The 27117-nt window shown below is 45.3% G+C and overlaps 1 protein-coding gene across 1 annotated transcript in view; it reads left to right on the top strand.

Annotated features, from left to right (window-relative positions):
* The window catches only part of LOC128330352 (leucine-rich repeat-containing protein 37B-like), a 70395-nt gene extending 44405 nt beyond the window's left edge, over positions 1–25990 (top strand). The window contains exon 7 of the mRNA XM_053263068.1: positions 23360–25990. Within this exon, the coding sequence (XP_053119043.1) occupies positions 23360–23432 (73 nt within the window). The 3' untranslated portion in view covers positions 23433–25990. The remainder of the gene's footprint in view (positions 1–23359) is intronic.
* The last annotated feature ends 1127 nt before the right edge of the window (positions 25991–27117 follow it).

The following is a 27117-nucleotide window of genomic DNA, read 5'->3' as shown; positions in this document are numbered from 1 at the left end:
TAGCCAATTTGGTTCAAATCGGTTAAGCGGTTCACAAGTCAGCCCACTTGTGCTTCCAAAGTTTACATGTCTGCTATCTTGGATCAGGGTAGATGACATCATCACAAACTACACCGTTAAGGTGTCCCTATGTGTCACTCACTGCAGCTGTACCTAATTTGGTTTAAATTGGTTAGATAGTCCACAAATTAGCCCACTTGTGCCTCAAATGTTCATGTGGCCACCATCTTGAATTGACATCATCACACACCACAACATTTGGGCATCCCTATGTATCCCTACAGCTTTAGCCAATTTGGTTCAAATCAGTTAAGTGGTTCACAGGTTAGCCCATTTGCACCTCAAATGTTTACACGTCTGCCATCTTGGATTGGGGTGGATGACATAATCAATAACTACGCCATTGAGGTACCCCTTTGTTTCCCTACAGCTGTACCCAAATTGGTTCATATTGGTCCAGGCGTTGCGAAGTTGATGGGGGCGGGGGACACACGAACAAACACACACAAAGCAGGGTGACCTCATAAGCCTACTGGAAAGTAGGCCAAAAAGTACTACGCTCAAAAACCGTTGAATTACTAAAAATCCTAACTTACTAACATGACTAAAGCAAAGTGTATAAGAAAGGAGTGCTAGCGAATTGTATCAGCAACAGATCAAAACTATTCAGAGTCAGTGAGAGGTCCTGGCCATCATAGTCTGGTGGATCTTACATGCTGCCACACAGAACTTGGCGGTGTTAAATGTGAAGGCTGGAACTTCATCAGAAAGTAGCATTCGGATGTAGACATGGTTTGGGCAGCCAGGAGAGGCCCAGACGTTCCATTGCTGGCTCTTGGGGGTCAGAACATGCCCATGTGAGTGCATGGTGCATTGTGGGCATGCCCACAGCAACAGGCGGGTGCCCGTCACTGCTACAGCTCTGGCTAAAAGTTGCTGGCACTGTACACCATTTAATAAATGGGGATAAGGGAGCTCTCTCTCCCTTAACCTTGTTTAAGAGTCTGGCTCCACAGACGGGTTTGCTGCCAAAGCACCACTGGGATTGGGTGTGAGCTTGGTGGTTCTCATGCACAGCCAAGCCTTGGCTGTCTTAGATCGGTCTTGGCTGCACGTGAGAACAGCCTCAGTGTCAGGTTGAGGTAGAAAGAAGCAGAACTTGTATCGCAGTGCAATAAAATCTGTTACATCCTCTTGCAACCCTTGGTGCATGAATCATTACTGCAAATTCATCATATTGAGTAAAAAGTAATTTCTCATTCTCATAACAACACATTTCATGCCTGATGTCTTTTCAATGCAATCAATGTTTTGAGGTAAAGCGCCCTGAGCCATTTTTGAAGGGTGGTATATTAAACAAACAAACAAACAAACAAACAAACAAACAATAAATCAGAGAAAGTGCCTCTTGCTGCATTTACCTCTAGCATGACAGACCTGCAAGTCTCTTTGAAGAGAGACACTCATATTGTATCTCATCCCACATAATACAAGAGGGAGATGGTCTTGCTAAAATTGAAATTTGTTTTCTGTTTTGTTTTTGTATCAGGAACATGAGTGCTACAACACTGAAAAGAAGGAGTGCACTATCATCAGATACAATCTTCTTTGTCACCCTCCTCCATTAAAAATCTAATTTCACAAAATGACAGGAGATTGCAGCAAGTGGTGTTTGCTATTTTCTGAAAAAAGGACAACCTGATCACCCATGTACTTGAGTCCAAGAGTGCTGGAGGTGCTCAGCCTCTGAATAATAATATCAGCATTTTTTAAAAAACCCTATAAATCATCACAAGGTAGCATCGTCATGGATGTGAAGTTGTGTCAACTGCTGCTAAGGATCAGAGATGGGCAAACTCCATTCCATTCATCTTGGATTAACTCGGGTTTCTCCATACATAGAATAATAAGCCTACTGCTATAATCCAACTAACCAGCACAACCTTTTAGAGTCAAATCTTGTAGTTGATACTTTCATTACTTCCATTTTTACTGATTGATTGATTGATTGATTGATTGATGAAGTGCCATCAAGTTGGTGTTAACTCTTAGTGACCACATAGATTCTCTGCAGGATGATCTGTCTTCAACTTGGACTTTAAGGTCTCTGAGTGGTGCATTCATTGCTGTTGTAATCAAGTCCATCCACCTTGCTGCTGGTCATCCTCTTCTTCTCTTTCCTTCGACTCTCTCCAGCATTATGGACTTCTCGAGGGAGCTGGGTTTTTGCATAATGTGTCCAAAGTATGATAGTTCGAACCTGGTCATTTGTGCCTCGAGTGAACATTCTGGATTGATCTGTTCTATTATCCATTTGTTTATTTTCCTGGCAGTCCATGGTATCCTCAAAAGTCTTCTCTAGCACAAAGTTCAAAAGGGTCAATATTTTTTCTATCTTGCTTCTTCAAAGTCCAGCTTTTGCATCCATAGAGTTTCATGGGAAAAACCATTGTCGGAACGATACTAATCTTTGTAGGTATAGACATGTCATGGCATCTAAATATCCTTTCCAAGGCCTTCATTGCAACCCTACCAAGTGCTAGTCTGCGGTGTATCTCTTGACTGCTGGATCTTTTACTGTTGATGGTTGATCCTAAAAGGCAGATGCTATCTACTACTTCATTGTCTTCATTATCAATCCAGAGGTTGGTTGCTGTACCCATTGTCATCCATTTAGTCTTCTTTACATTTAGTTGTAGTCCCATTTTTCCATTGTACTCCTTGACTTTCATTACTAGAGCTTGCAGATCATGCACATTCTCAGCTGTCGGAGTGGTGTCATCAGTGTAGCGCAGGTTATTGATGTTTCTTCCTCTAACTTTAAAACCACACTCTTCTTCCAATCCAGCTTCTCTCAGTATATGTCCAGCATAAAGAAGGAGAAAGTATACAGCCTTGTCTTACTCCTTTGCCGATCTGGAACCAGTCTGTTTCACATGTTCTGTCTGGACCGTGGCTTCCTGTCCTGTGTATAGGTTTCTCATGAGGACAATGAGATGTTCTGGGATGCCCATTTTCCTAAGGATATTCCACAACTTGACATGGTCAATGAAATCGGAGGCTTTTCTGTAGTCAATAAAGACTTCTTTCTGGTATTCTTTGGCTTTCTCAATTATCCAGCATGCATCAGCAATGATGTCTCTTGTTCCTCAGCCTTTTCTGAAACCAGCTTGAACATGCAGCATTTCTCTTTTCACGTAGGGCTCTAATCTGCATTGGATGATCCTGAGCATTTTGCTAGCATTTGAAATTAAGGATATTGTGCGATGGTTTGCGCTATCTGTTAAGTCTCCTTAACTTTTACTGAAGCTGACCTAGGAAACTGCCATATACTGAGTCAGACCATTGGTCTATCTAGCTCAGTAGTGTCTTCACAGACGGGCAACAGCTCCTCCAAGGTTGCAGGCAGGAATCTCTCTCAGCCCTATCTTGGAGAAGCCAGGGAGGGAACTTGGAACCTTCTGCTCTTCCCAGAGCGGCTCCATCCCCTGAGGGGAATATCTTGCAGTGCTCACACATCAAGTCTCCCATTCATATGCAACCAGGGCAGACCCTGCTTAGCTATGGGGACAAGTCATGCTTGTTACCACAAGACCAGCTCTCCTCTCCTAAAAGGCAGATGCTATCTTATTATTTCCTTATTTCCAGAAATAGTTCCAGCCCTCTGGAATTCTGTGAACAACTCTGGAAAAATCTAATTTGGATTAATAACACATGGGACTAAATTATCAGTTCATCCTTTCAACTGTGAATTGTTTCAAAGTGCTACAGGCAGTGGTTCTACTGACAAATAGGAAAGACAATAGAGATCAGCCTTTCCTCATACCCATCTTAATAACTTTGGCAACTGACATTCTGCTCTCACTGTTTTGTAAAAGTTCAGGCCAAATCCCATTCTGAGAAGGAGATAGCACAAATATTTCCATTCTACATGGTCAAAGGCTTTCTTGGCATCCACTGTCATTTTTACCAGGAAAGTAATGTCAGGAAAGACCTTTGATCTTTGGCCATTTGGATAATGGCTAGAGTTCCATGGATACCCCCTGTCAAATAGCACCATGGTATAAATCTTTACTCCTCCTCATTATGTTTGGAGTTACCACAGCCTCTGTCCTAAAATGGATGTAAATGTTTAACAGTCTGGATTGATCAGGGAAATGGGGCTATAAGAAGCAGGAAAGTAGTTATTCCTGCTTTAGGAATAACTACTTTCCTGGTATCTTTCCAAGAATCTGTGGGCTTACTCTTATCCACCATATAGTTTAAATAAGGTGAATAAATGAGGGACAAAGGCATCTCTAAATCTTTCATTAAATTCAGGAATAAATCTAGTTACTGCTGAAGTTTTCCCAGTTTTTAACTTCTTGATTATTAGGAAATTGCAGAACAACTGATTCACACTCCCCAATTCCAAAGAGACAGCTATTACAGGAATGGGAATAAAGAAGCTAAATTGATGGTGGAATGCCTTTTGAGGTGTTCTTATCCTGTCTGTTGTGCAACCTTATAAAGCAGTTATGACACTAATCAGTAGCAGCACATAAGAGAATAGCAGATGCAGAGAAAACATTTCCAGCAACCTTCAGCTGTATATATAATTAATTTCTCAGAATGTGAAACTGGAGTTGAACCAACAAGCCCCCAGCTAAGGAGGGACAATCTAGAGGAATATGGCAGCATGTCAACTGGTATTCATGTCTACAGGAAATCCGCCCTCCTTTTATCTTCCAGACACCTACTAGTCACCTTTTCATAATTTGGCTTGGACTGATTTCATCAGCACCTTCCTTACCTTCAATGACTCAGAAGGTCAAGGGTTGAAGAAATGATGCAAGGAGGCTTCCTTACAGAACATCCACAGCTTCAGGGAGTTGCCACATCCTTCTCCCCTTCTTTTCAGCGCACAGACATGCTTTTAAACATCAGGCATCCAAGCATGTGCAGGCAGATAATGCTAAAATCCAGGAGCAATGCCAATTCTGCATGTATTACAAAGTTAGTCATGAATATAAGTCAACTATAATATTTGCAGACCATCCTGAATGGTATATCTGCCCTCCAGAAGCGATTAAAAGAGATACCCAAATAGTTTTGAAGAGTCCAAGGAAGACTGAAATTATAGAATTTGAAATGGTCAATTGCCCTAAATTTCATTCTCCAATAGCCTCTAGAATCCAATTTTATTCTCCATAGCCTCTACAGCAGGCCTGTTCAACTTCAGCCCTCCTGCAGATGTTGGCCTACAACTTCCATAATCCTTTGCTATTGGCCACTGTGGCTGGGGATTCTGGGAGTTGTAGTCCAAAAACAGCTGCGGGGGGCAATGTTGAGCAGGCCTGCTCTACAGTGATGGGCTGTTTGTGGGCGAACAAGCGAAGACTTAATCCAGACATGAAAGAGGTCTATTGGTCAGCAGGAAAAACAGTCTGGCCTATTTTGATTGGGCAACACTGTCTCTGAAGAACCACCTTAGCAACCTGGGAGTGCTTCTGGGTCCTGCCTTATTCTGGGAAGATGAAACTTCTTGATTATTAGGAAAATAATCTGCAAAAGCCAGGGGTGCTTTTGCATTGCATGCTTTGGCTAGGGAAGCTGATGCAGCTTTTCCTGAAACATCAGATCTGGCTGTGTCACACACTCTGGCCACATATAGGTTGCAATGTGCTCTGTTGCAAGACACTTGACATGGGGTGGCTTGGAAGAGTGTCTGCAAACTACAGCTGGCACACAATACTGCAGCCATGGCATCACTGGTGGCTTGGTATTTGGAGCATATTATTCGGATATTATTCAGTCTGCTACATTGGTTCCTGGTTCATTTATGAGTGTAATTCAAAATGCTGGCTATCCACTTTAAAGCTCTAAATAATTTGGATCAAGGCAAGGGTTCCTGAAGGATTGCTTCCTCCCACGTAAATTTGTCCACCCATTGGGACAGTCAGATGTGACTATGCTCTGCATCCCACCTCCATATGAAGTTAGGCTGGTAGATATTTAGGACATGCACTCTTGGTAGGAATTCTGGAAATGTCTTCCCCAAGAGACTTACCTGATCCCTTCCCTTGAAACCTTCAGAAATACTGTTATTTCTGTGGGCTTTTCTATCGAACAATTGTTCCCCGCCTACTGCAAAGGATCACAACTTTGGCTCCCCAAATGTTATTGGACCACAGTTCCCATCATTGTCAGCCACAGTGGCTAAAGGGATGATGGGAGGTGTAGTCTCAGCATCTGAGGACCAAGGTTGAAAACCTCATCTGTCTGGATTTTAAAAAAATGTTGGCTGTCTTTCCCCTCTAGTTTTATCGCTGTTTGTTTTTGTTTGATATGCTTGATGTTATTGGATCCCATTTATTTGTTCAGCGAATTGTTTTGTGGACTTTAACTGCCAAAAAGTGGCATAAAAATTGTAATATAAATACATGTAAGTAATTAGTGTGTCCTTAAGTGTCTGTTAAAAGTGCAATTGACAGACATTTACCTTCTCTTTTCCCTGCTCCAAGAGTTTCTTCCCCTCTGTTTTTCTCCCAACTGTTTTAATAATCCTTTTAGTGTAAAGAAAGGAAAGCAGGGCAGGGTGGGCATGGGTGGGAGTCTGGATGCCATCAGGGCATGGATAACTGGGATGAGTTTCAACTTTCCTTGTTAAGGGCAGAGTTGGCATACCAGTTGAAGGTGGTAAAAGGCACTCTGGCCACAGCAGTCACCTGGGCTGTGCACAGTACAAACTCTCTCTCTCTCTCTCTCTCTCTCTCTCTCTCTCTCTCTCTCTCTCTGTGTGTGTGTGTATATATATATATATATATATATATATATATATATATATATATATATATATATGAAATACAATGTGGAAAAAGGAATCTTTTTTGAAAACTCTCAAATCACAGAGGAACATGACAGCTACTCCATACATTACAGCTTCTAGATAAGAGAAGGATATTTTCAGTGCATCTAAAAATGTAGCATATGAATGGGACAAACCTGAGTTTGAAAACTTGTATCACACAGATAGATTAATGAGAGATCCAGGATGGCTGCATCTCCCTGTTGAGTTACACACTTGGTTTCCCATTAAGCTGTGCAGCCTCTCCTAAAAGTATATACCAGCTCAGGGGTTCCCAGTGGCATAGCCAGGGACGCGGGGGCCTATGTTCACCCCCACCGCTGGCATTCTTGCTGGCCTTGATGTCACATGCAAGGGGCATGGCCACAGCCCCAGAGGACCTACGCGAGCTCCTCGGTGCTCATTCCCAGGGAGTTATTTGCACATGGCTTCATCCTGCGGGCAAATGTTGAGCGAAGCCACTTCGAATTACACTCGCTGCATTGAGGAAAGTAGCCCCTCCCCTCTGCTCTCGTTTTTTGTTTTTGCAAGTTCACTTTGCATGCCTCCGTGTTTTCCTTCTACCAATGATGGGTGGGGGGAGATTATAAAGAGCTACATCGGCATTTCTGAAGAGAGTATCCCTCTTATCATGCTAATGATTCTACGTCAGTGCCTCTCCCTATTTGCTCTGGCATTTTCAGAAAAAGTAGCTTAAAACCAGCATTTTAAAAATCCGGCAATACCTCTAGATAAGCTAGAATTCGCAATGCAAAGCCCAATTTGTGTGTGGAGAAGGTCCAAGGATCTCCAAGGGACTTTGGGGTACATTTGACTGAAGGAGATTTAGGGTAGAAGCCTCCAGCTGGTGTCTGTTCTTTGTTTGAAAATGGTGTGCATTTTCCTTTCTCTTCCTCGAGTTTGAGGGAGAGGAAGGAGAATATATGTACCCAGCACACACCAGCTGGGAATGAGCTCCAGAGGGCTTGCACGGCCCTGCCGGGGCTCTGGCCATGTCTTTGCATGTGACAACACATGCAAGGGGGCATGCTCAGAACCCCAGAAGGGCAGCAGAAATCCTCCGAAGCTCATTACCCAGCCATGTTTGTTGCTGGGTGCACGTTGAGGGAGAAAATGAACAAAAATGCACCCAGCAACAAACACAGCTGGGAATTGAGTTTTTTTTGGGGGGGGGGGGAGGGTGAGTCAGGCAGTCCCTAGGAGCTGGGAGGCTTGGGTTCTTTGCACCTGTTTGTCCTATTATAGTTCTGTCTACGTGGGTGTTCCCAACCTTGAGTCCCCAGATCTTGTGGAAATGCAAATCCCATGGCCAAAGGGCCTTGTGACTTGGGATGATGGGAGTTGTAGTCCAACAACATCTTTGGGTCCAACGAAGACCCAAGGTTGGGAACTCCCCTGTACTAGCTTTTACAACAGAGTGTCATGGGCTTTTAGGTTCACCCAGGGTAAATGATTTTATCACAAATGTGTGACAGGCACCATGGAGCATAAGGAAATATGTAAAGATACTGCCTAATCAATTTTCTTGCATCACTTATGAGAATAATTTCACAGCATACTGGAAGTGGTCGTGTCCCCACCCCCCACCACCAATAGATACTGAGATCAAGCCCTGAACAAAGGCCCATCCACCAGAGCATGTACTGTAACTCCAACACTGACCGGATTACAAGACAATCTTGAGAATTTTTCAGCAAAGATCTGGGTTGCGTCACTGGTGCACATTGCAATCTCCAATTTAGATCTCAGTCTCACATCTTTACCAGTCCTTTACATAATCTCATGTCACAAGACCTTTATTGCTTTTTAAGCCAGACTTTGGAGCTCTTCTCATGATCAGTGAGAAGAGCTCCATGGAGTTCTGTGGGGACAGAAGCTTTGACTCACCCTCCCCGCAGACGGCCTAGCTCTCTTCCCTGGGTGGGTGGATCGCCTGCCTAGATGACCAGCTGCTGCGCTCCCAGCAGCTGTGGGGGCTGGGGTGCCGTAATGCACCGCCGCATGTCGTCCCCCCGAGCTCTGATAATGCATCACGCGCGAGTGCATGGTGCGTTATAGGGATCCCCCTCCTGAGTGTGCCAGTGGAACAAGCAGCCACGGCTAACACATGATTTCAAAAGCGAGGTTAAGGGAGCGCTCGCTCCCTTATCTTCATTTAAGAGAGTGGCTACTTAGGCGGGCGTGCCGCCATGTAAACCGCCGAGATTGGGCCCAATCCTGGTGGGTCACACAAGAATGCAAAACTGGGCTGGGCTGCCATTTGCTTCTTCCCTTAGTCCTTCTCCCAGGCTCCATTTTTACTGCTCTGTGCTTGTCCATTTCTCCACTGCTGTCAACATTATTGTTGCATGTGCTATGGCAGTGACAGAACCATGAGCCTCCTTCTGGACCACAAGCACTAAAGCAGGTGCCAACAGGAAGGAAGTAACCCACCCGCATCACACATACCTAGGAGGCTGTAGAGCTGATGATTCATTTTTATCTTAGGTAATTTCTCGTTCTTGACACCATCTGTCTGACTTCAAGAATTACTACTCATATAGACATTTAGTTGGAAAAATCAACATTAGCTCTTTTGAAAATGAGTTTACTTATTTCTTTGTAAAGAAAAGGTTCATAAAAGGGATAGGTCAAAATCCTTCCCTGAATGCCTTCTCTTCTCTTCTCTTCTCTTCTCTTCTCTTCTCTTCTCTTCTCTTCTCTTCTCTTCTCTTCTCTCTAAAATGGAGAGAAAATGTACACTAACTATTGTACTCCCAGTAGACCTAGTAAACCTGCTTCTATCTGGAAGGCTAAGTAGGAACCAAAGTGTGAACCTCAGGAAGAAGCCCTTGATAGACTCCTGTGACCAGTTTACATGAACTTTGTGAATAAAATTGCTCATATCCAAGGCTGGTCTGACCATGCAGCAAGGTGAGGCAGGCTGCTTTGGGTGGCAGATCTGGGGGACAAAGCACAAAGAGAGAACAGGAAGCTGCTGGCAACCTCCCTCCTTCCTGCTGCCTGCTCCACTTTCAAAGCTTGCAAGGGTTGGTTTTGAAACAGGCTGATCCCTACCAGAGGCGTCTCACTACAGGTCCTGCAGTACTGTAGGCCACTCCTGTACAGGTGGCTGTGGCCCAACTCTATAGGCGATACACTCTCCACTTCTCCCTTTTGTGGTGTTTTTGGTTAACCCATACCTTGATCCAGGCCAGCTTTTGAATGGCGCTTTAGTTATTTCTATCCCAGTCCTGTGGTAGAGGCAGGGCTAACAAACAGCAAGCAGCAAGAGAACCGAAAAGCAGACCACACTTGCCTCTCTGTACATAATATCTGTTCCACTAAACTATTAATATTCTTGATTCCACTCCACTGCCTTGTCCTTGCATATCACAACTCTTTCCCTTTCATTGCATTTACCCCGTCTTTCTCTTAGTCTTCATTTCAGAATTGAGGACACGTTGGGGGAAATGCCACTTGCTGGCTGGTCCAAAGCTGTGGTTGCTGCTGCCACTAACAGGCAATTAGTGGCAGAACTGCACATGGCCTCTGTGGCTGGGCACAGAGGTGCTCTTGTCCATGTCTGTCATGCAGTAGGGATGTGCAAAACGTTTCCACTCAAAAGCGGCCGTTTCAAATTTTTTGCGCTTAAAGCAAAATGCCTTTTAAATAAAAGGCCTATTTTGAGCTCAGGACAAAACCACCTCATTTCGAATCGTAACATTTTGACGTTTTGAGCGCCATTTGGAGGCCTGTTTTCCCCTTGCTGATTGGTTTTCTGGCACTGGTTTCCAATTGGCTTGCAGTCTCCTTGCTTCTTGGTTGGATTTTCATACAAATCAAGTGTTGTCATGGGCAACTGTGCCCCCATTGGCCTTGAGACTACCTTGTGCTTCACTCACTGTCCGGTCTGCTCTGCAATCTGCATTGCAAGGTGTACTCAGTCAAAATGTGGCTGAAGGTGCTCTAGAGCGGGCTTTCTCAACCGCCGGTCCGGGGACCGGTGCTGGTCCGCTAAAGGTTGAGTGCCGGTCCGTGCCCCCAAGGCCTTTTTTCCTGGCCCGTCACTCCTGAGCCCTCCACGGAGCTCGCTTCCCCCACCTGCTCTCCTCTCTGGCAGAAATAGCTGCCTTTATCACCCAAACCGAACAGCTTCTTCAACCTTCACTCCAGCACTTCTGGCAGGAACTTCCTGGAAATGAGCGTGCTCTGAGGCAATGAGGGCACATGCTGTGGGGAATAACTGCTGAGGGAGGATGGGGCAGCGGCCGCGCCACTGAGAGGAGCCCGGCCGGCGTGGAAGCCCGGCCGGCGTGGAAGTGCTGCCTGGGGCCAGGCTGGTCAACCACCACCTCCTCCATCCCCCCACCTTCAGCCCCAGTTCTTTTTCTCCCTGCAGGCCAGGCTGGGCTGCCAGAGCTTTCCCTCCCCGCCCACTGGCAGCGGGGCCCTGCAAGTCTCCAGTTTGCTTCCCCTCAATCCCGTCCTGGATGGGAGACCTCTATCCCACCCCCTCAACCCTTCTTGGTATGTAGAGCTTGGTGGACAATGTGGCTTGCTCCTGTCCCATTTCCTGCTCTTCCTCACTTCAGGCGGGGCTGGTGTGGCGGCTGTAGAAAGGGCTGGCTGGGCTGCAGTTACCAAGCCTGCTCGTGGTGCTTTTCCTAGGGGCAAGCTCAGCACTCCAGCATGAATGTACGTAGAACAGTGCCTGGGCAATCCTGGCATCGCTTGTGCATGGCCATCTCCTCTCCATCCGCACCCCACCCCCTGGGGGTTATTAGGGCCCCTTGGCTTATCCCTCTGTCCATCCCTGTTCATAATGTATTCAGCCTTTCCTCAAACCTGCCAACACCCATGCCATGGTAGAGGCAGTTTGGTGGTGCTGGAAAGGGTGACATGCATGTTAAACCGCCCAGAGACGAAAGTTTGGGGCGGTATACAAATTAGATAGATAGATAGATTTTTTTAGCCTTTATTTCCTTTGCTGTAGTATTGCTGCTGACACTTTTAGGGTAGTGTTTTGAAAACGAGCCAAAGTTGGTACTGTCATTTGTGCTGCTAGGTGAGACCTGTTGCAGTATAAAGCCACCTTACTACTGTCTAAAACTGCCAGAATAAAACATGTAGATTCAAAACATAACTCTTCCCCCCCCCGTCATCTCTTGTATTCAATAATGTCTCTGGTTAGGAAAAGATTATCAGTGTATTGTGGGGTTCTTCCACTGTGGCTTTGGGATAGCAGCTGTTGCTCCATCTCTGTTCATACACAGAAGTTGCCTTCAATTGTAAAAGAGTAATTGTAAGAGTGAGTGAACGGTGGGGAGGGGGCAGCTGAGAATGGGCGGCTGATACTGAGCAATAAAGCAAAGTGTAAGGTTGCAACATATTTTTAAAATATGGTAATGTTAAATCGGGACTTGACAAATCTCAGGTGCCAGGGAGCCATGATGCCTCATCTTTCCCCCCTCTCCCTTCTGATCAAAGCGTAATCTTCTTATCCAAAATTATGAGATGTATAGTTTTAATATTTAATGTTTGCTTTTAAATGATTCTAATTTTAATGATTTTAATGCTTATGATATTATTTTAATTGTAAACTGCCCAGCGATGCAAGTTTTGGGCAGGCATAGAAGTCTGTTAAATAAATAAATAGATAAAATTAAACTTGAAATCCCTTTACTAACTGCTGGTCTGGGAAACTGTGCACGAATAATTTACCGGTCCTTGACTCTGAAAAGTTTGAGAAACATTGCTCTAGAGCATATGACTATGCTTGCAGCTAAGTAGGGGTGTGCATGGAACTGGCTGGCCCGGTTTGGTTCGAGGTCGGACTGGCCTCGAACTGAACCGGGCCAGTTCGGTCCGGTCCCCCATTGAACCCCCCCCCGGTCCGGTCCAGTCCCGGACCAGTCAGTGAATTTTCTTTATTTTTTAAAAATTAAAGTATATTTAAAATACCTTTAGCCCCTTCAGGGGGGGGGGGCTTTCTGAGGCCGCGGGGTGTGTGTCTGTGCGGGTTCCCTCTCCCCCTACTGGCCATCCTTCTCACTGCTGTGGCCCGCTGTGCCAGCTGTTGCAATGTAAGGGGTCATAGTTGTGTGTGAGAGACCAACTTGTGCCAATAATGTTATTGCAGCGCAGGCACTGTGACTGGCAGTGGATTCTGGGTCAGTGATTCTTCTTTTGACCATTTTTGGACTGTGTTTGGAATGTGTGTTTTGTGTTGGGAGATTCGCTTTCACTGTGTGCTTCTGCAGTGTTTTTTCAAGGTGGGGTTGCAAAATGCATTGCAAATTGCAGTGCAAAACTTGTGTCCCCTCGGTGAGTATAGCTTGTTCTGGCCATAGGGAACAATGGGGAAACTTACAACACCCCCTTGTTCCCCAGGGGTAACTCCAAAGACACCAAAGTGGGTTGATGGTAGGGCATGATGGTGCTTCCTACTACCCAACCCACAAAAGAAATGGGCAAGCAGGTGACTATAACACATTTTCAATCTCCCCCCCCCCCAATCCCTATAGGATCCTATGGGGAAAGGTTAAACAAATTTCCTGTGTGGCCATTTATTTTGTGGTTGGGTGATAGGGTAGCACCCATCATGCCCTACCACCCAAGCCACTTTGGTATCCCTAGGAGCTACCCATGGGGGATAGTGGAGTGCTTCAAGTTCTTCATTGTTCCCTATGGCTGGAACACTCGAAACATTTCATGTTTTGTTCTGTTGAAACAACCAGTTCGACTTCTGTTTTGATGAAACATTTCAGCGATCTGCATTTTGTTTCGAGCTCGCAACAAGATGCAAAATCTGTTTCGTACACAGATTTTACAGATGCAGCCCAGATGCACAGACGCAGCCCAGCACAAAAGAGCAGAGGTGGTGTGGCAGGAGCAGCAGTCGTGTGCTGTCCAGCTATGGCTCACCCCTTTTCTGGCCAGGCCCAGTGGTTGCCTAGCTGTTGCCTAGTCAGGCAGCCTGGTAAGGGGCAGGGGACAAGTGGGCAAAGGAACAGGAGGTGGGCAGCATTTGGTGTCTTGCTTCAGCCATTGATACTGTTCATATCTGTTTCACCTGGGGCTCCACATATACAGTGTTAGTACTGGGTGTGTCTGTTGCTCTCTCTTATCATGTTTATATTATTGCACACTCTCCAACTCCTCTTCTCTGAGCAATGAGAAGTTTAAAGTGTGTAATACTATTTGCATTCTGGCTACCTCTGAAGGAGAGATGATTGGAATCTTATGGTGTTTTTAGTATTTGGTTTACATTTGAATAAATTTAAATAAATAAAGTATTTAAATGTAAATAAAGGATTATTTAATATTTGGTTTATTTGGTTAAATAAATAAATAAATAAATTTGCACAAATTTAAATGTTATTTACACAAATGATCATTGGATGAAGTAGGAAGACAGCAGAGTATTCTTACAAGTCAACAAAAAGCTATATCAGGTTCTGAAAGGTGCTGTTAGCTTTTTGCCTAGCTTATGCATTCCAGGCATCTCTCTCTCTCTCTCTCTCTCTCTCTCTCTCTCTCTCTCTCTCTCTCTCTCCCCACACTGGAGGGTTGGAGAGGGAAGGAGGAGAGGGAAAATTTACCTTATAATTTTCTGTAAGATGTTCTTCTACATGCTTCTTCAAGACCCACTATGGCTTCATCCATTTAGAATCATAAAGACCATCCATGCCCTGTGCTGAACATCCTCTGGCTCATCAACCAATGATTAACTTACAAAAGAATTGCCGGCTAGCTTTAACAGTCCTAGATTCAAAGCAAGATGGATACCATACCACTCAGTATACAACTGGACAGTATAGACAGGATTCTTGGAAGTGTGGGAATGGCCATGTGTATGCTTGACCATGCCCCTCCTGGTTTATTAAAACTGCTAGAATAGGGCTCCTCTGTTGAATGATGGAGGTTAATGCCTCCTTGACGGAGGGGATTGTTGCAGTAGCCTTGAAAGAGGCCCCTCTGTGATTTAAAAAAACCTTCATCAAACCTCTCACATTTGAATAACTACCACCCACCTCTGCCCAGTCTCAAATGTTTCATACTTGGGCAAATTGTTCAAGCATGGGGTGGCACCCATATCCTTTCTTGGAGGAGACTGTTTCTCTAGATCTCTTTCAAGTTGACTTCTGGCCTGGTCTAGAGTCAGAAACTGCCTCAGCCGCTCTACTGGATGGCCTGCACTGGAAGATGGAGTGTGACCTATGGTCAATGGCTTTTGATTCCATTGACTATGGGATTCTTCTTCATTGCCAAGCAGGAACAGAGCTAGGAGCAGGGCCACTCTCCTTCAGGGACTCCAGTCATACCTGGAGGAGAGGTCCCAGAAGGTGGTGATGGGAGATGCTGCTCTACCTCATGGCTGGTGGCTTATGGGATACTGCAAGGAGCAATCTAGTCTTTCATATAGTTTAATATCTATGTGAATTTTCTGGGAAGGTTGGAGATTTGGGCTGCTCCTTTATATATGCGAGCGTGCGTGCTTGTGTGAGAGAGAGGGGGAGGGAGGGAGAGATCCCAAGTTGTGTTCACAAAGACTTTTTTGTTCACTCGGGTCCAATATTCCTTCTAACAGAGAATCCCAGATGCTGTTGATTACAACTCCCAGAATCCCCAAGCAAAAGCCACTGCCGCTGCGGATTCTGTGAGTTGTAGTCAACAACATCTGGGAATCTTTGTTAGAGGGAATACTGCTCAGGTCTTTTAAATTTTAATCTGATTTTAACTGATTTTTTTAAAAAGTCTTTAAAATAGTTTTGTATTGCATTTTGTATTTTCTCCCTCCTCCCTTTTTTGGTCTGTTATGATTTAATCTGTTATGTGTTTTTATCTCATGTTTTTAATGTTGTGTTGTAAGCAACCCAGAGAACAATTTGTTATGGAGTGGCTAACAAATAAAGTTGTTGTTGTTGTTGTTGTTGTTGTTAATATTGCAATTCTGTATTATATTTGTTTTATTTTCCTCATTTCCTCCTGATTTTCTCCTAGAAAGTCAAAATAATGTACAATAAATAATGCAAATAAAATGTTTCTGTTGTACAGGAACACTCTGAAACTCTGCAGACGCTTGGAGTATCTCCACATATTTCTTCAGAGAGGCTGTTTTAGCCAGCTGCCCCAAAGGCATTTGTAGGTTAATGTTGAAGTTCTGCTGAAGTCAGTAGAGTCAAAGTAGCTGTTGAAGCTCTGGCAGATTGGCAAAGCCAGCGGGATCTTCTTCTACCCTTGTCATGTGAAATTATTTCCTGTCTAAGATCAGTATGTATACGGTCTAAAAACAGGATGGTCATGAGAAGAAGAATGTTCAGGGCTGTTATGTGGCTAAGCAAATAAGAATGGCTGGCTGCCAGTTTTGCTAACAGTGAGACTTCCGGTGACAGCTGCAGATCTGACTTCCTTATCTCATAATTCATATACTGTATTTACATTTTTAAAAAAATCATTCTGCTGTCATCCATGTTAGTCGTTGCACAAGACCAATTCAATGATCAAGTGATAATAGTCTCTATAAACACAAAAACAGAGTGACTCCTTCAACAAAATGCAAAAGTAAATAGTTAGTGTGCAGTCAATGTCCTTGGAACATCCCATGGGCATTTTCCGGACTATGAGGTTTACAACAGTTAATGTGTTGCAAACCGTGACGGAATAGTGCAACTGTTTCAAAATGAGAGTAAAGGGTTGTTTAATACTTCGTTATAAGCTGGTGGCCATTGATATTTTCCGTCCACTGCAATGTATTTTCCAGGCAGGAGTGTCCATATTCTCATTGAAACACATTTTTCTTCCCTATCCTCCTGCTCCATCTGGGCCAATAGCGTTGTGGAGTGTGTGTGACGTGACGACCTTTTTAAATAAATAAATAAATAAATAAATAAATATAAAATTTCTTAGCTACCTTGCACTAATCCACCGGGGGCGGGGGGGAGGGGGAGCACCATTCCAAACCAAAACCTTTTGTCGTTGCATCCTTGCGCAAGTGATTCCAGGAATAAAAATTTAGATTTTTTTTTTAAAAATGGTGGAGCAAAAGGGAATCCTGTGGTGAGCCTGGAAGGGGGAAAGGGAGGAACTGGTGGACCCAGGTGGGTGCTCTCTTCCATGGCGGTGGTGGCCAGCAGCCCCTCAACTCCCCCTCTGGGGCTGCTGGGGGCGGCCATAGCAGCAGCCGCCTCTGCCACTCCTCCTCAGTCGGTGCCCCAGGCAGAGCCTCGCTAGGGCTGGGGAGCCTGGAGGTGGTGGTGGGGCACCTTTCTCCTCTCCACCATTGCCCTCGCGGCTTCCCTGCTGCCAGGACTTCTCCTGAGGAGGGAGGATGGTGGCAGCGTGCCTCCAGAGAAATAAATAAATAAGTGGGAAGAGGTGGAGGGGAGGCAAGTGCTTCTCCAGTGAGGGCTGTGGGATTGCACAGAAGTAAAAGAATCATGATTCAGTTCAATGGGCTTCCTTTTCAGTAAGTGACTGTTCTTTCTCCCTGCCCTTTGCCTTGTAGTAAGCAAGTGGGATTGCACAGAAGTAAATGATTCAGTTCAATCGGCTTCCTCTTCAGTAAAAAGTGCATGAGAAAGGGTTGGATTCAGAAATCTGCTCAGCTGCTCTCCCCTCTCCTTCTGTGTGGACAAGCTCAAGTTATATTGGAAGCAAGCAGAGGAGGAGGGAGGTGTGTGGTTTGGGATCTGTGGGGAGGAAAAGAGGGGAAAGCCAAGATTTCTCCTGGCCTGTTTCTTTCCCCGCAGCGAGGGGGTGGGGGAAGCAAGCATGGGGCGGTGGGGGAGAACTGTCTGTACGGCCACATGCTGCAATGGGTAAAATTTGGGGCAAGGCTCCCTACAATGGAAAAATACTGCTACTTCCCTGCAGCACATTCACAACTTTGTAGGGCAAAAAAGCATCATTAAAATTCGAATCAAGGCATAGGAAATATGAATGGCACACTGCTGACAATGCAGCGACACCAATGTGGAAACATGGGCAATACCACCCTGAGCTATTCTGTAAGGGCAGTATAGAAATCGAACAAATAAATAAAATACAGAGGGGCACTTAGCGGATATGTTGTGAGTACATTGCAGCATGTAATCTGGAATACACCCTGTTCAATATGGTATTGATCTACACCGAGAACTAGATAGGGCGACTGTGCTCCTCTTGCTTCTGCTGGACCTCTCAGCAATGTTCCATCATCCATGTGTGCAGATGATAGCCACCAGCTTTATATTTCTATTCTGCACCAGGCTGGGGAAATTGTGGAGGCTGTTTGGAATCACTGATGGGTTGGATGTAGGCGAACAAGTTAAATTAAGCCCAGATAAGAGAAGTATTCTTGGTCAGAAGACCTCCCAGTTTGGGAGCAGTATGTTAGCTTATTGCACTCATCTTGAAGGACCAGGTCTGTAGCTTGAAGGTCTGTAGCATGAAGTACAGATTGCACCAGGGGTTGCAGGGCCAGCCCTAGAGATTTTAGTGCCCTAGATGCAGTATGACTTTGGTGCCTCCCCTTCTGTTTCTATACCATATGGAAAACAATTGTAACTGAATGTGGGGTGGGACCCAAAGTAATACTTAGGAGCCAGCAATGGCTGGAACAAGGTGGTGGTGGTGGTGGCGAAGAAGCAGATTATAGCTTTAAAAATGCACAGGATGTCCTGCTGCTGCCACCCCACCTCACTGTCCAGTTCTGTAAAGAGTCTGTCCCTGCCGCTCATTTGGCCAGTGTGTATGCATGGCAGGGTCAGTCTGGCAAAGTATTTTACTGGGCTGGCTCCTCAAATTGTTAGAGGTTGTTGATTTTTACCCCAGTAGGTAAAAATAGCAGAGCATTAAGGAATGAGCACACACTCCAGTTACAGAGTGGGTAGCAGAGGATGGTTTAGTTGTTGCAGCTATTTAGAGAAAACACATGGAGATCCTTGTAGAACTAAATATTAAATATTTATTGGTTAAATCTACTTGGATAGGAAACACCTAAACCTATTCTCAGAGGCGTAACTAGGGAAAACGGCACCCAGGGCAAGCACTGAAATGGCACCCCCCGCGCGCCCCCAACATACTACATTATACTTAGGTTTTTTCTCACAAGCGCCCGCCGCCGCTGCCAAGCCAGGCCACTGACTGGCCGCCAGGCGCTAGCAAAGCAATGGGGGGGGCGCGGGCGGCGCGGAAGGGACCGCTTGTGGGAGAGGGGGCGCCGACGCGCTCCCTTGACTGCTGCAGCGCTGCTGCACTGAGCAGGAAACATTTTTATTAACAAAATCTTTTTTAAAAAATTAAAAAAAAATTTTTTTTGTCATGGTGGCGCCCCCCACGTGACCAGAAAAGATGGTGCCCGGGGCACGTGCCCCCCCTGCCCCCCCATAGTTACGCCTCTGCCTATTCTAAAGGACTACATAATGGATAGGTAAGGAAGGAGAGAGATGTTTCCAACTGCTCTCTAGGAAAAGATGAAGGAATGTGACTCAGCACAGGAAATGCGGAAGAGTCAGATCACGGGTCATAGAGTAGAGACAGGTAGAACAGTCAGGGAGACCCTTACTCACCATCTCTACTCCCAATGCCCCTAGTGGTCATTAGGATAGTTGGTGCAAAAGGTCGATGCACTGGAAGTCCATCTCCAACACAAATGGCCACTGCGCATACACATCAGGCAGCTGAGCACTGGGAGTGGACATGGGGCTGGGCAGTGGTACAAGTGACAGAGTGCTAACTGAGCAGAGGCACCTTTTAAAGTGGTGACTCTTTTATATTTATCAGTGGGAGAGCAACTGGCCCTATCCAGCCCCAGCACCACATCTCTCCCATGGCTTTTGTTGGTGTCTACCTTACGTTTCTTTTTAGACTGTGAGCCTTTCTCCCTGCAACCTTGGTGAAGCCACTGTCACTCTGGGTAGATAGTACTGAGCTAGATGGACCAAGGGTCTGACTTGGTAGAAAGCAGCTTCCTATGTAATTATCTCATCCATCCATCCATCCATCCATCCATCCATCCATTTATTATTTTTCTTTGGAAACTCTTGTTGAAAAGTGGTATATAAGTAGTAGTAGTAGTAGTAGTAGTAGTAGTAGTGTGGCAGTAGTGGAACATTTTTACCAATTTTTGGAAGTATAATCTGATTCCTCACTGCTCCCTGTCATAGGAACATAGGCAGCTGCCATATACTGAGTCAGACCATTGGTCTATCTAGCTCAGTATTGCCTACACAGACTGGCAGCATCTTCTCCAAGGTGGCAGGCAGGAATCTCTCTCAGCCCTATCTTGGAGATGCCAGGGAGAGAACTTGGAACTTTCTGCTCTTCCCAGAACGGCTCCATCCCAAGGAGAATATCTTACAGTGCTCACACGTCTAGCCTCCCATTCAAATGCAACTGGGGCAGATCCTGCTTAGCTAAGGGGACAAGTCATGCTTGCTACCACAAGACCAGCTCTCCTCTCTCTGGAAGCCACAGCAGCTATTCACTGCAGGATGCAGTGGTAACCCCCCTTCTTCAGATGTGGTGCCCTAGGTGACTGCCTAGGTCTGCCTAGTGCAGAGGTCAGCCCTGAGTGGTTGGGAGGTTTCTGCCACTTGCTTTGGCGGATGAACTAACCGTACCTGTTCCTGGAGAGTAGAGTTGTGTGAACCAGCTGGAGTTCAAGCCAGTTCACCATTGAACTGGGCTGGCTTGAGGGCTCACCCCTGAGCTGGACACTTTGAGCTGAACCCCACAGGAGATCTCTGTCTCTGTCTCTCTATATCGCATGGGAGGATCCCTGCCATCTTTCCTCCTCCTACCGGCCTTTGGCCCTTACTCCAGTGGCGGTGGCAATTTTGGAGGCTGCCACGCAGGCGTCCTGGCCCCCAGGTCACACAAATGGACAGGGCATATACGCAGTGGCCTCCAAAATGGCTGCTGCCAGAGGAGGAAGGGCCAGAAAGCCCCCAAAATGGGCTGAAATGCCCCTTTGAAGAGCGGGAAAAGGCTGGCAGGGGGAGGGGAGAGGGCAGAGAGTCTCCTGCAGCTGTAGCAGCACCCCCAGACCTGGCAGTGAGTTCTAACCTGGCTTGAATTTGAGCTGAGCCGGGCGTATGTTTGGCGGGCACAAAGCTGAACATGCCCAGTTCAGTTCGAGTCTGGTTCAGACTCGATTCGAACTGGGCAAATTGGTTTTGTGCATACCTCTACTGGAGAGATCAGATCTGGTCCTACTCATCATGCATACTTTGCTGACATCTAGTTGGAATTACTATTAACATGTTCTATGTGGGGCTGTCCTTGAAAACCATTCAGCACCGCCACCAGCTCAGAATCCTGCTGCTAAGATGCTGACAGGCATCTTTATTAGCATCATGTGACTTTGCTGATGACACTAGCTGCTGAGCATGTGACTACTCTGGCTGCTGAGCTGTTTCTGGATCCAATTCTGGATGTTAGTCTAAAGCGCTCGGGACCAAGAAACCTAAAGAAGTGACTGCCCCTGTACTGTACTGTCTGACCCCCTAAGGACATTTGTTAAGGCCCCGTTGAACATCCCACATTTTTTCTTTTTGACACACTAAGTGGTGATAGGTGAGAAGGCCTTTTCTGTAGTGACTCCCAGCTTGAGGAACTCCTTGCCTTGTGAGATCAGGCAATCCAAATCCATCTTTTGGTTTCGCCTACTGAAAAAAATTATTTTTCATCAAAACATTGCTTTATATCACTCAGTGAGAAATGACCATTTTATTCCATGAGAATTTTGCATCTACTGTGGATATTTGTTTTGTGGTATTTGTATCTTGATATTTATTGTTTTAACTTTATGGCATTGTTTATGTTTATTGTTTATACTGTTAGTCACAGCAAAACAATAATGGCACAATATTTTAAAAAAATAAAAATTAAGAAATGTAGTCCAATTGTACTTTAGCAGCGGCATGACTTCCATTGTGTAGGGCATATGGGCTGCGGGTGCCTTTGCCGCTTCGCTCACCCACCTGCACAGGCTTCCACCACTCACTTCGCTGACCCCAACTCCACGGCGGCAGCCACATGAAGTATCAGCAGGTAAGACCCTATTTGAAGGAGTCAGCACATTTTTGTCTGCTGACTCTGCAAATGGCCGCTGCATGTGTGGGCATGCAGTGGGGAAGCCATGTGGGATGCTGGGTGATGGGAAGAACTGCCTCCTCACTAGCCTTCTGCCTCAGCAAGCACCAGGGGTGAGGGGTGAGTGGTGAGCGAAGGAAAGGTAGGCAATGCCCGATCAATCAATTCCTTTATTACAGTCACAAACCCACACAGTTTACAAACAGAAGCCCAACCCCCCAAAAACAAAAAAACAATAACAAACCACCTGTATCATAAATCAGGGTTATGATACAGTAGTTAAGCACATAGTTAAGCATAAAGTTCAATTAACAATTCTTCTTTATTATTATTTATTATTATTATTATTATTATTATTATTATTATTATTACTTATTTACACAGTCAGACAGGTGTTATTGACTGGTTTGTTCTATCCAGACATTGAGTCCTTCCCAAGGACCTGGGATTGCTGAATTTTATTGTCAATGTTGTTGCTGTTGTTATAGATATTGTCGCAGGATATAAGCTGTTCCCAGTAAAGCTGCTTTTTGTAACTGGCTGATGATGATGATGATGATGATGATGATGAATTAAATTCCTATACTGCCCTTCCAAAAATGGCATACCAGTAGAGGTATGCACAAAACCCATTTGCCCAGTTCGATTCGAGTCTGAACCAGACTCAAACTGAACTGGGCATGTTCAGCTTTGTGCCCACCAAACATATGCCTGGCTCAGCTCAAATTCAAGCCAGGTTAGACCTCACTGCCAGGTCCGGGGGTGCTGTTACAGCTGCGGGAGATTCTCTGCCATGAGTGGAAATCCCAATATCTTCATCTGTTTCAAAAAGCAGCTGTTTGCAGGAAGTAGGCATTATTAATTTCATCGTCCTTGGCTGAGGGTTTCTTAGCAGTTTAGAGTAGGTGGTGGCTAACAAACACTCTGCCGTGTAACTGTGCTCATCAGAGCATCCAGAAATCCAGAGATAATAAAATCCTGTGAGCCAAGCTTGTTCCTCTTGCATTATTCTTTGTATCACGACAGTGCTCAGAGGTTACTGGGCCACAGTCCTCGCCAGCCCCCAAGTTCCTAGTGTATGGAGAGGGCACTGAGCTTACAAGGTTTGGTCCCTGTAATAAAGCGGGAATTGTGTGTTAAGGAATTCTGGAAATGACTAAACCCCTGTGAATGCACCTGTGAGGCAATACTTCTGACAGATTAGAGAGTCATATCCTTATGCAAACTGCACTTCTCACACTGTTGCTCCACTTTGGAATCTGTAATCAAACACAGCTATTACACAGATCTTGTGTCAGTTTGGGAAGAGTGCTCAGATTTCTCCTCTGACAAGCAAGAACCTCCCGTCTGCCACTGCACCACATTCTATGTGTTAAAGTGGCTACTTTGGCTTTTAAATTCTTACACAGCTGGCATTTTACCTGACTGTGGAGTTTTTGTTTTGTTTTGCAGGACTCTGGAGCTGAAAGGCAATGTGCAAAAAAGGATGTTGCAGGAGGTTCAGAGGATTTGGATTCAGAAGTGAAATGGCCAGCAATTTCTTGGGGAGCAACGCTTTTCGGTGGACCACAGGATTTTACCACTCTTCCTCATTCAAGGCTTCAAACATGAATGGGTTCACTCAAAGCTAAGAACATTATTTTCTGAGGGGGGGGGAGAGAGAAGAATCCTCCAGCCACCTAGCACTGCACTAGTTGGTTGGGAAATGGTGACAGGCAGCGGCAGTGGAAGGGAGTGTGAGCAGCAAGACAGGTGAGGCGGTGGCCCCTGGTATTGGAGGGTGGGGCAAGATGTACGCAACCTACCATCCCAGGGCTCAGGCACACTACCTGAGGCCACTGCCTCATCTCGCCTCATTGGCGAGCTGTCTTGACCATAAAGACTGCTAGAGTGGGAGACAGACTGATTTGACTCATTATGGGCACAATCTGTGAGAAAGATATCTGGTTCTAAAATGAACTGAAAATCATTTCAGTGGGGTGTATCCAGCAGAACTTCCTTGTGGGTTGTACTCCAGGTTGTCTGTTAACAGGAGGGGGTGTCCTTTGAATTTCCTGCCTCAGGAGCCAACATGTCTTGGGCTAATCCTGCCCAATACCAAACGTATGCACCTTGCATCAATTTTGAATGATGAACAAACATTTAAGTCCCTGTTTTTCTTGGCAAATTCTCAAACAATATCGGGAAAAGATTGGCCCACCCTTCCTGTGAATTTGCTAAAAACAAAAACCAAAACCAAACCAACCCAGCAATTTAAATATGTATGCACCATTCCAAGTTCATGTATTTTGAGGTCCATGTACTTTGTACTTGGATACATGCACCTGAGTACATAACAAGCTGTTCTGTATTGAGCCCTGTATTGTCTCTTTTGATTGGCTGCACTTCTTCAAGGTCTTTGCCAATCTCCCTAATCCAAGATCCTTTTAGATGGAGATTCCAAGGATTGATGTAGGACTTATGCATGTACGGCATGGGCATGCAAAGCCCTGAGCTTTGGCCCTATCCCAAAGGTATCTAGGAGCATTTCTATATATATATTTCTAAAGTGGATAGCTCACTTGTGGATGCAATGGGAGCCCAAAAGGGCATGGGGAGGGCAGGGTAGGAGAGAGTCTCTGTTGATAGTAGAGACCCCGTAACATTGGAAGGGTTGAGATGATGTCCTACTTCCCCACACGCCTGTTCTATGTGATGGCTAGCACAGATATGCCCCCTTCTGCCCCAGGGGAAACATCCCCTGCAGCCAAGACCTTTTTAAGATTCTAAGAGGCCTGAGGTCAGAATGTTCATCTGAGGCCCTCTTGACTTCCTTCTTTTTAGTAAAGTACTGTGAAAAGTTCTGCACGTGGTGGAACATAATGTTTGTGCAGTTGTGCAAGAGCACTTTTGCACAAGCACAAAAATCGCACAAATTGAGTTGCTTGAAAGTGGCTATTAGATATAATGGTGGCACTGTTGCATAACTTCATTTGCAAAAATGTTGTGCGCATCATGTTCCACCATGTGCATAATGTTGTGCAGTATGTCAGCCACTGTAACAATACAATAACTAAACACTGAAATAACGATGGATCCTGGAGAGTTATTAATTTTTTTTAATGTTTAACTTTACTGCCATGAATGAAAAGAATCAATCTGATCATATCAGATACGCAACCATACTTTGGATAGTGCACCCTAAATGTGTGGAGCTTGAGGCAATTCCTCCTGCCTGGGACCTCTAAAAAAGGTCCTGCCTGAAGCAGAAACTAGTATTCAGGTGCTAATCCTGTGAGGGGACAAGATGGATTAATTGTGCTGCCTAAGCCAGGCCTGCCCAACTTAGGCCCCCCAGCTGCTTTTGGACTACAACTCCCATCATCCCCAGCTATAGTGGCCAATAGCCAGGAATTATGGGAGTTGTAGGCCAACATCTGCAGGAGAGCTGAAGTTGAGCCTCCATGGCCTAAGCTAAGTTATAGGGTTGTGCATTTTTTTGTTTCTTTGTTTTTGGCCCGAATCTGAAACACCCCCGTTTTGTTCTTTGTTCAAAACTAGCCAATCCGAAACACCCCAATTTTGTTCTTTGTTCGAAATTGAAAAATCTGAATCCGAAACGTTTTGAATTTTAAAAAATGGCCCCAGGGAAAAACTAGTGGGTGGGAATGGTAGTGCCCAATGGGTGGAAACTACCACCCATATTTCAGAGGAATTGGGCAAAGGGCTGGATTTTGGTGAATTTTTGAAGTATAGGATTTTTCCCTTAGGGAAGAATTGAGGTTTTAAAAGTAGTATAGCTTCATGTTGGGGGCAAAGGGGTGGCCCAGAGCAGAGTAGGGTGGGTGGTAGTGCCCAGTGGGGGCAAGGAAGCTGCCAGAATTATTTCAAAGGAATTGGGCAGAAGGCTGATTTTTAAAGATGTAATGGAGTTTGTGTGTCTGTAAAGTTCTTCCCCATAGGGAATGATGGACCTCCATAATTCCTGCCCCATAACTGCACTTGGGGGGCACCAGGGTGGCCCAGAGCGAGTGGTGGTGTAGACCACATAGAATGCCAACCACCCCCATGGGTTGCTAACCCATGAGGTACTGGGTTCTGTTGTTTCTGAGATGTTTTGAGTGTAGATTCTCTGGTAGCATATGAGAGTGGATTCATGGTTTGTCATTGAAAATCTCATATGCTACCAGAGAATCTACACTCTGCTGAAACCTCCATTATTCCCTGGGTGTGGGGGAACCTTAAAGAAGCGTAAACTTCCAACAATTCCTAAGAAATCAGCTCTTTGCCCTATTCCTTTGGAATCTGGGTTGTGGCAGGCATCTGTGAGCTGGAAGGGCTGGACATTCAAAGAAATGTCAAAACTAAAAATGGAGACTGAAGGAGAAAGACTTCTGCGATTGCAAAATGGAGTTCCAAAACAGCCGAAACAACAAAACATTTTGTATCCGAAACAGGGATGTTTTGTTTTGGCTACAAAATTTTCTGTTTTGAGCATTGGGTGTTTTGTTTTGGCTACAAAACAGCTAAAATGGCCTGTTTTGTTCACAAAACGTTTTGTATCGAAACGAAGCGCACATCCCTAAAGCTAAGCACACATGGACTTTCAAATCTCACCCTTCCTCAACCCTCAATTGGTTACTTTGGAGAAGGGAGGATGGAGCCCTCCCTTCCCCAAAGCAATTCCATGTCTCAGGGGGCATATTTTGGATGTTTTCATCAAATTTGAAGTCCCTAAATTTTACCCCAAATTTGCTACCAGTGGAGGGGGGGGGAGGTACGTCCTGATCAGGCTAGCCTTGGCCATGCAGCATGCCATAAGTATTCTGTGTGAGCTCAGATGCACCTTAATTTAGAGCACGGAAAACTGTTCCTGGGTTTGAAAACTAGTCCCATCACAGGTACTGTGTATTCAGGTCAATGAAAGAGGCATTTGCTCTGTAATAAAGTTGTATCCCTATTATTTTTTATTTTATTTTTACATTTATATCCCGCTCTTCCTCCAAGGAGCCCAGAGCGGTTACTCAGATGCCAGGCACGGGCTCAGAGAGAGCGTGTTTTACAACGTTCCCATATGTGTGTAATCCCATCAGTTGAGACAGTTGATCTTTTGAAACAGCAAAAGAGCAATGCTGATGCGAAACATTACAATGCTGTCTGTGAACCGGTTTGGCCCAGCTTGGGGGTCAAACCAAACCGGACCCGGTTCAACCAGACCCAGAACTGGACCA

Source organism: Hemicordylus capensis, chromosome 6, assembly GCF_027244095.1.
Source record: "Hemicordylus capensis ecotype Gifberg chromosome 6, rHemCap1.1.pri, whole genome shotgun sequence".
In the NCBI taxonomy this organism is placed as follows: Eukaryota; Metazoa; Chordata; class Lepidosauria; order Squamata; family Cordylidae; genus Hemicordylus; species Hemicordylus capensis.
This window is presented reverse-complemented; position numbering and strand designations above follow the sequence as displayed.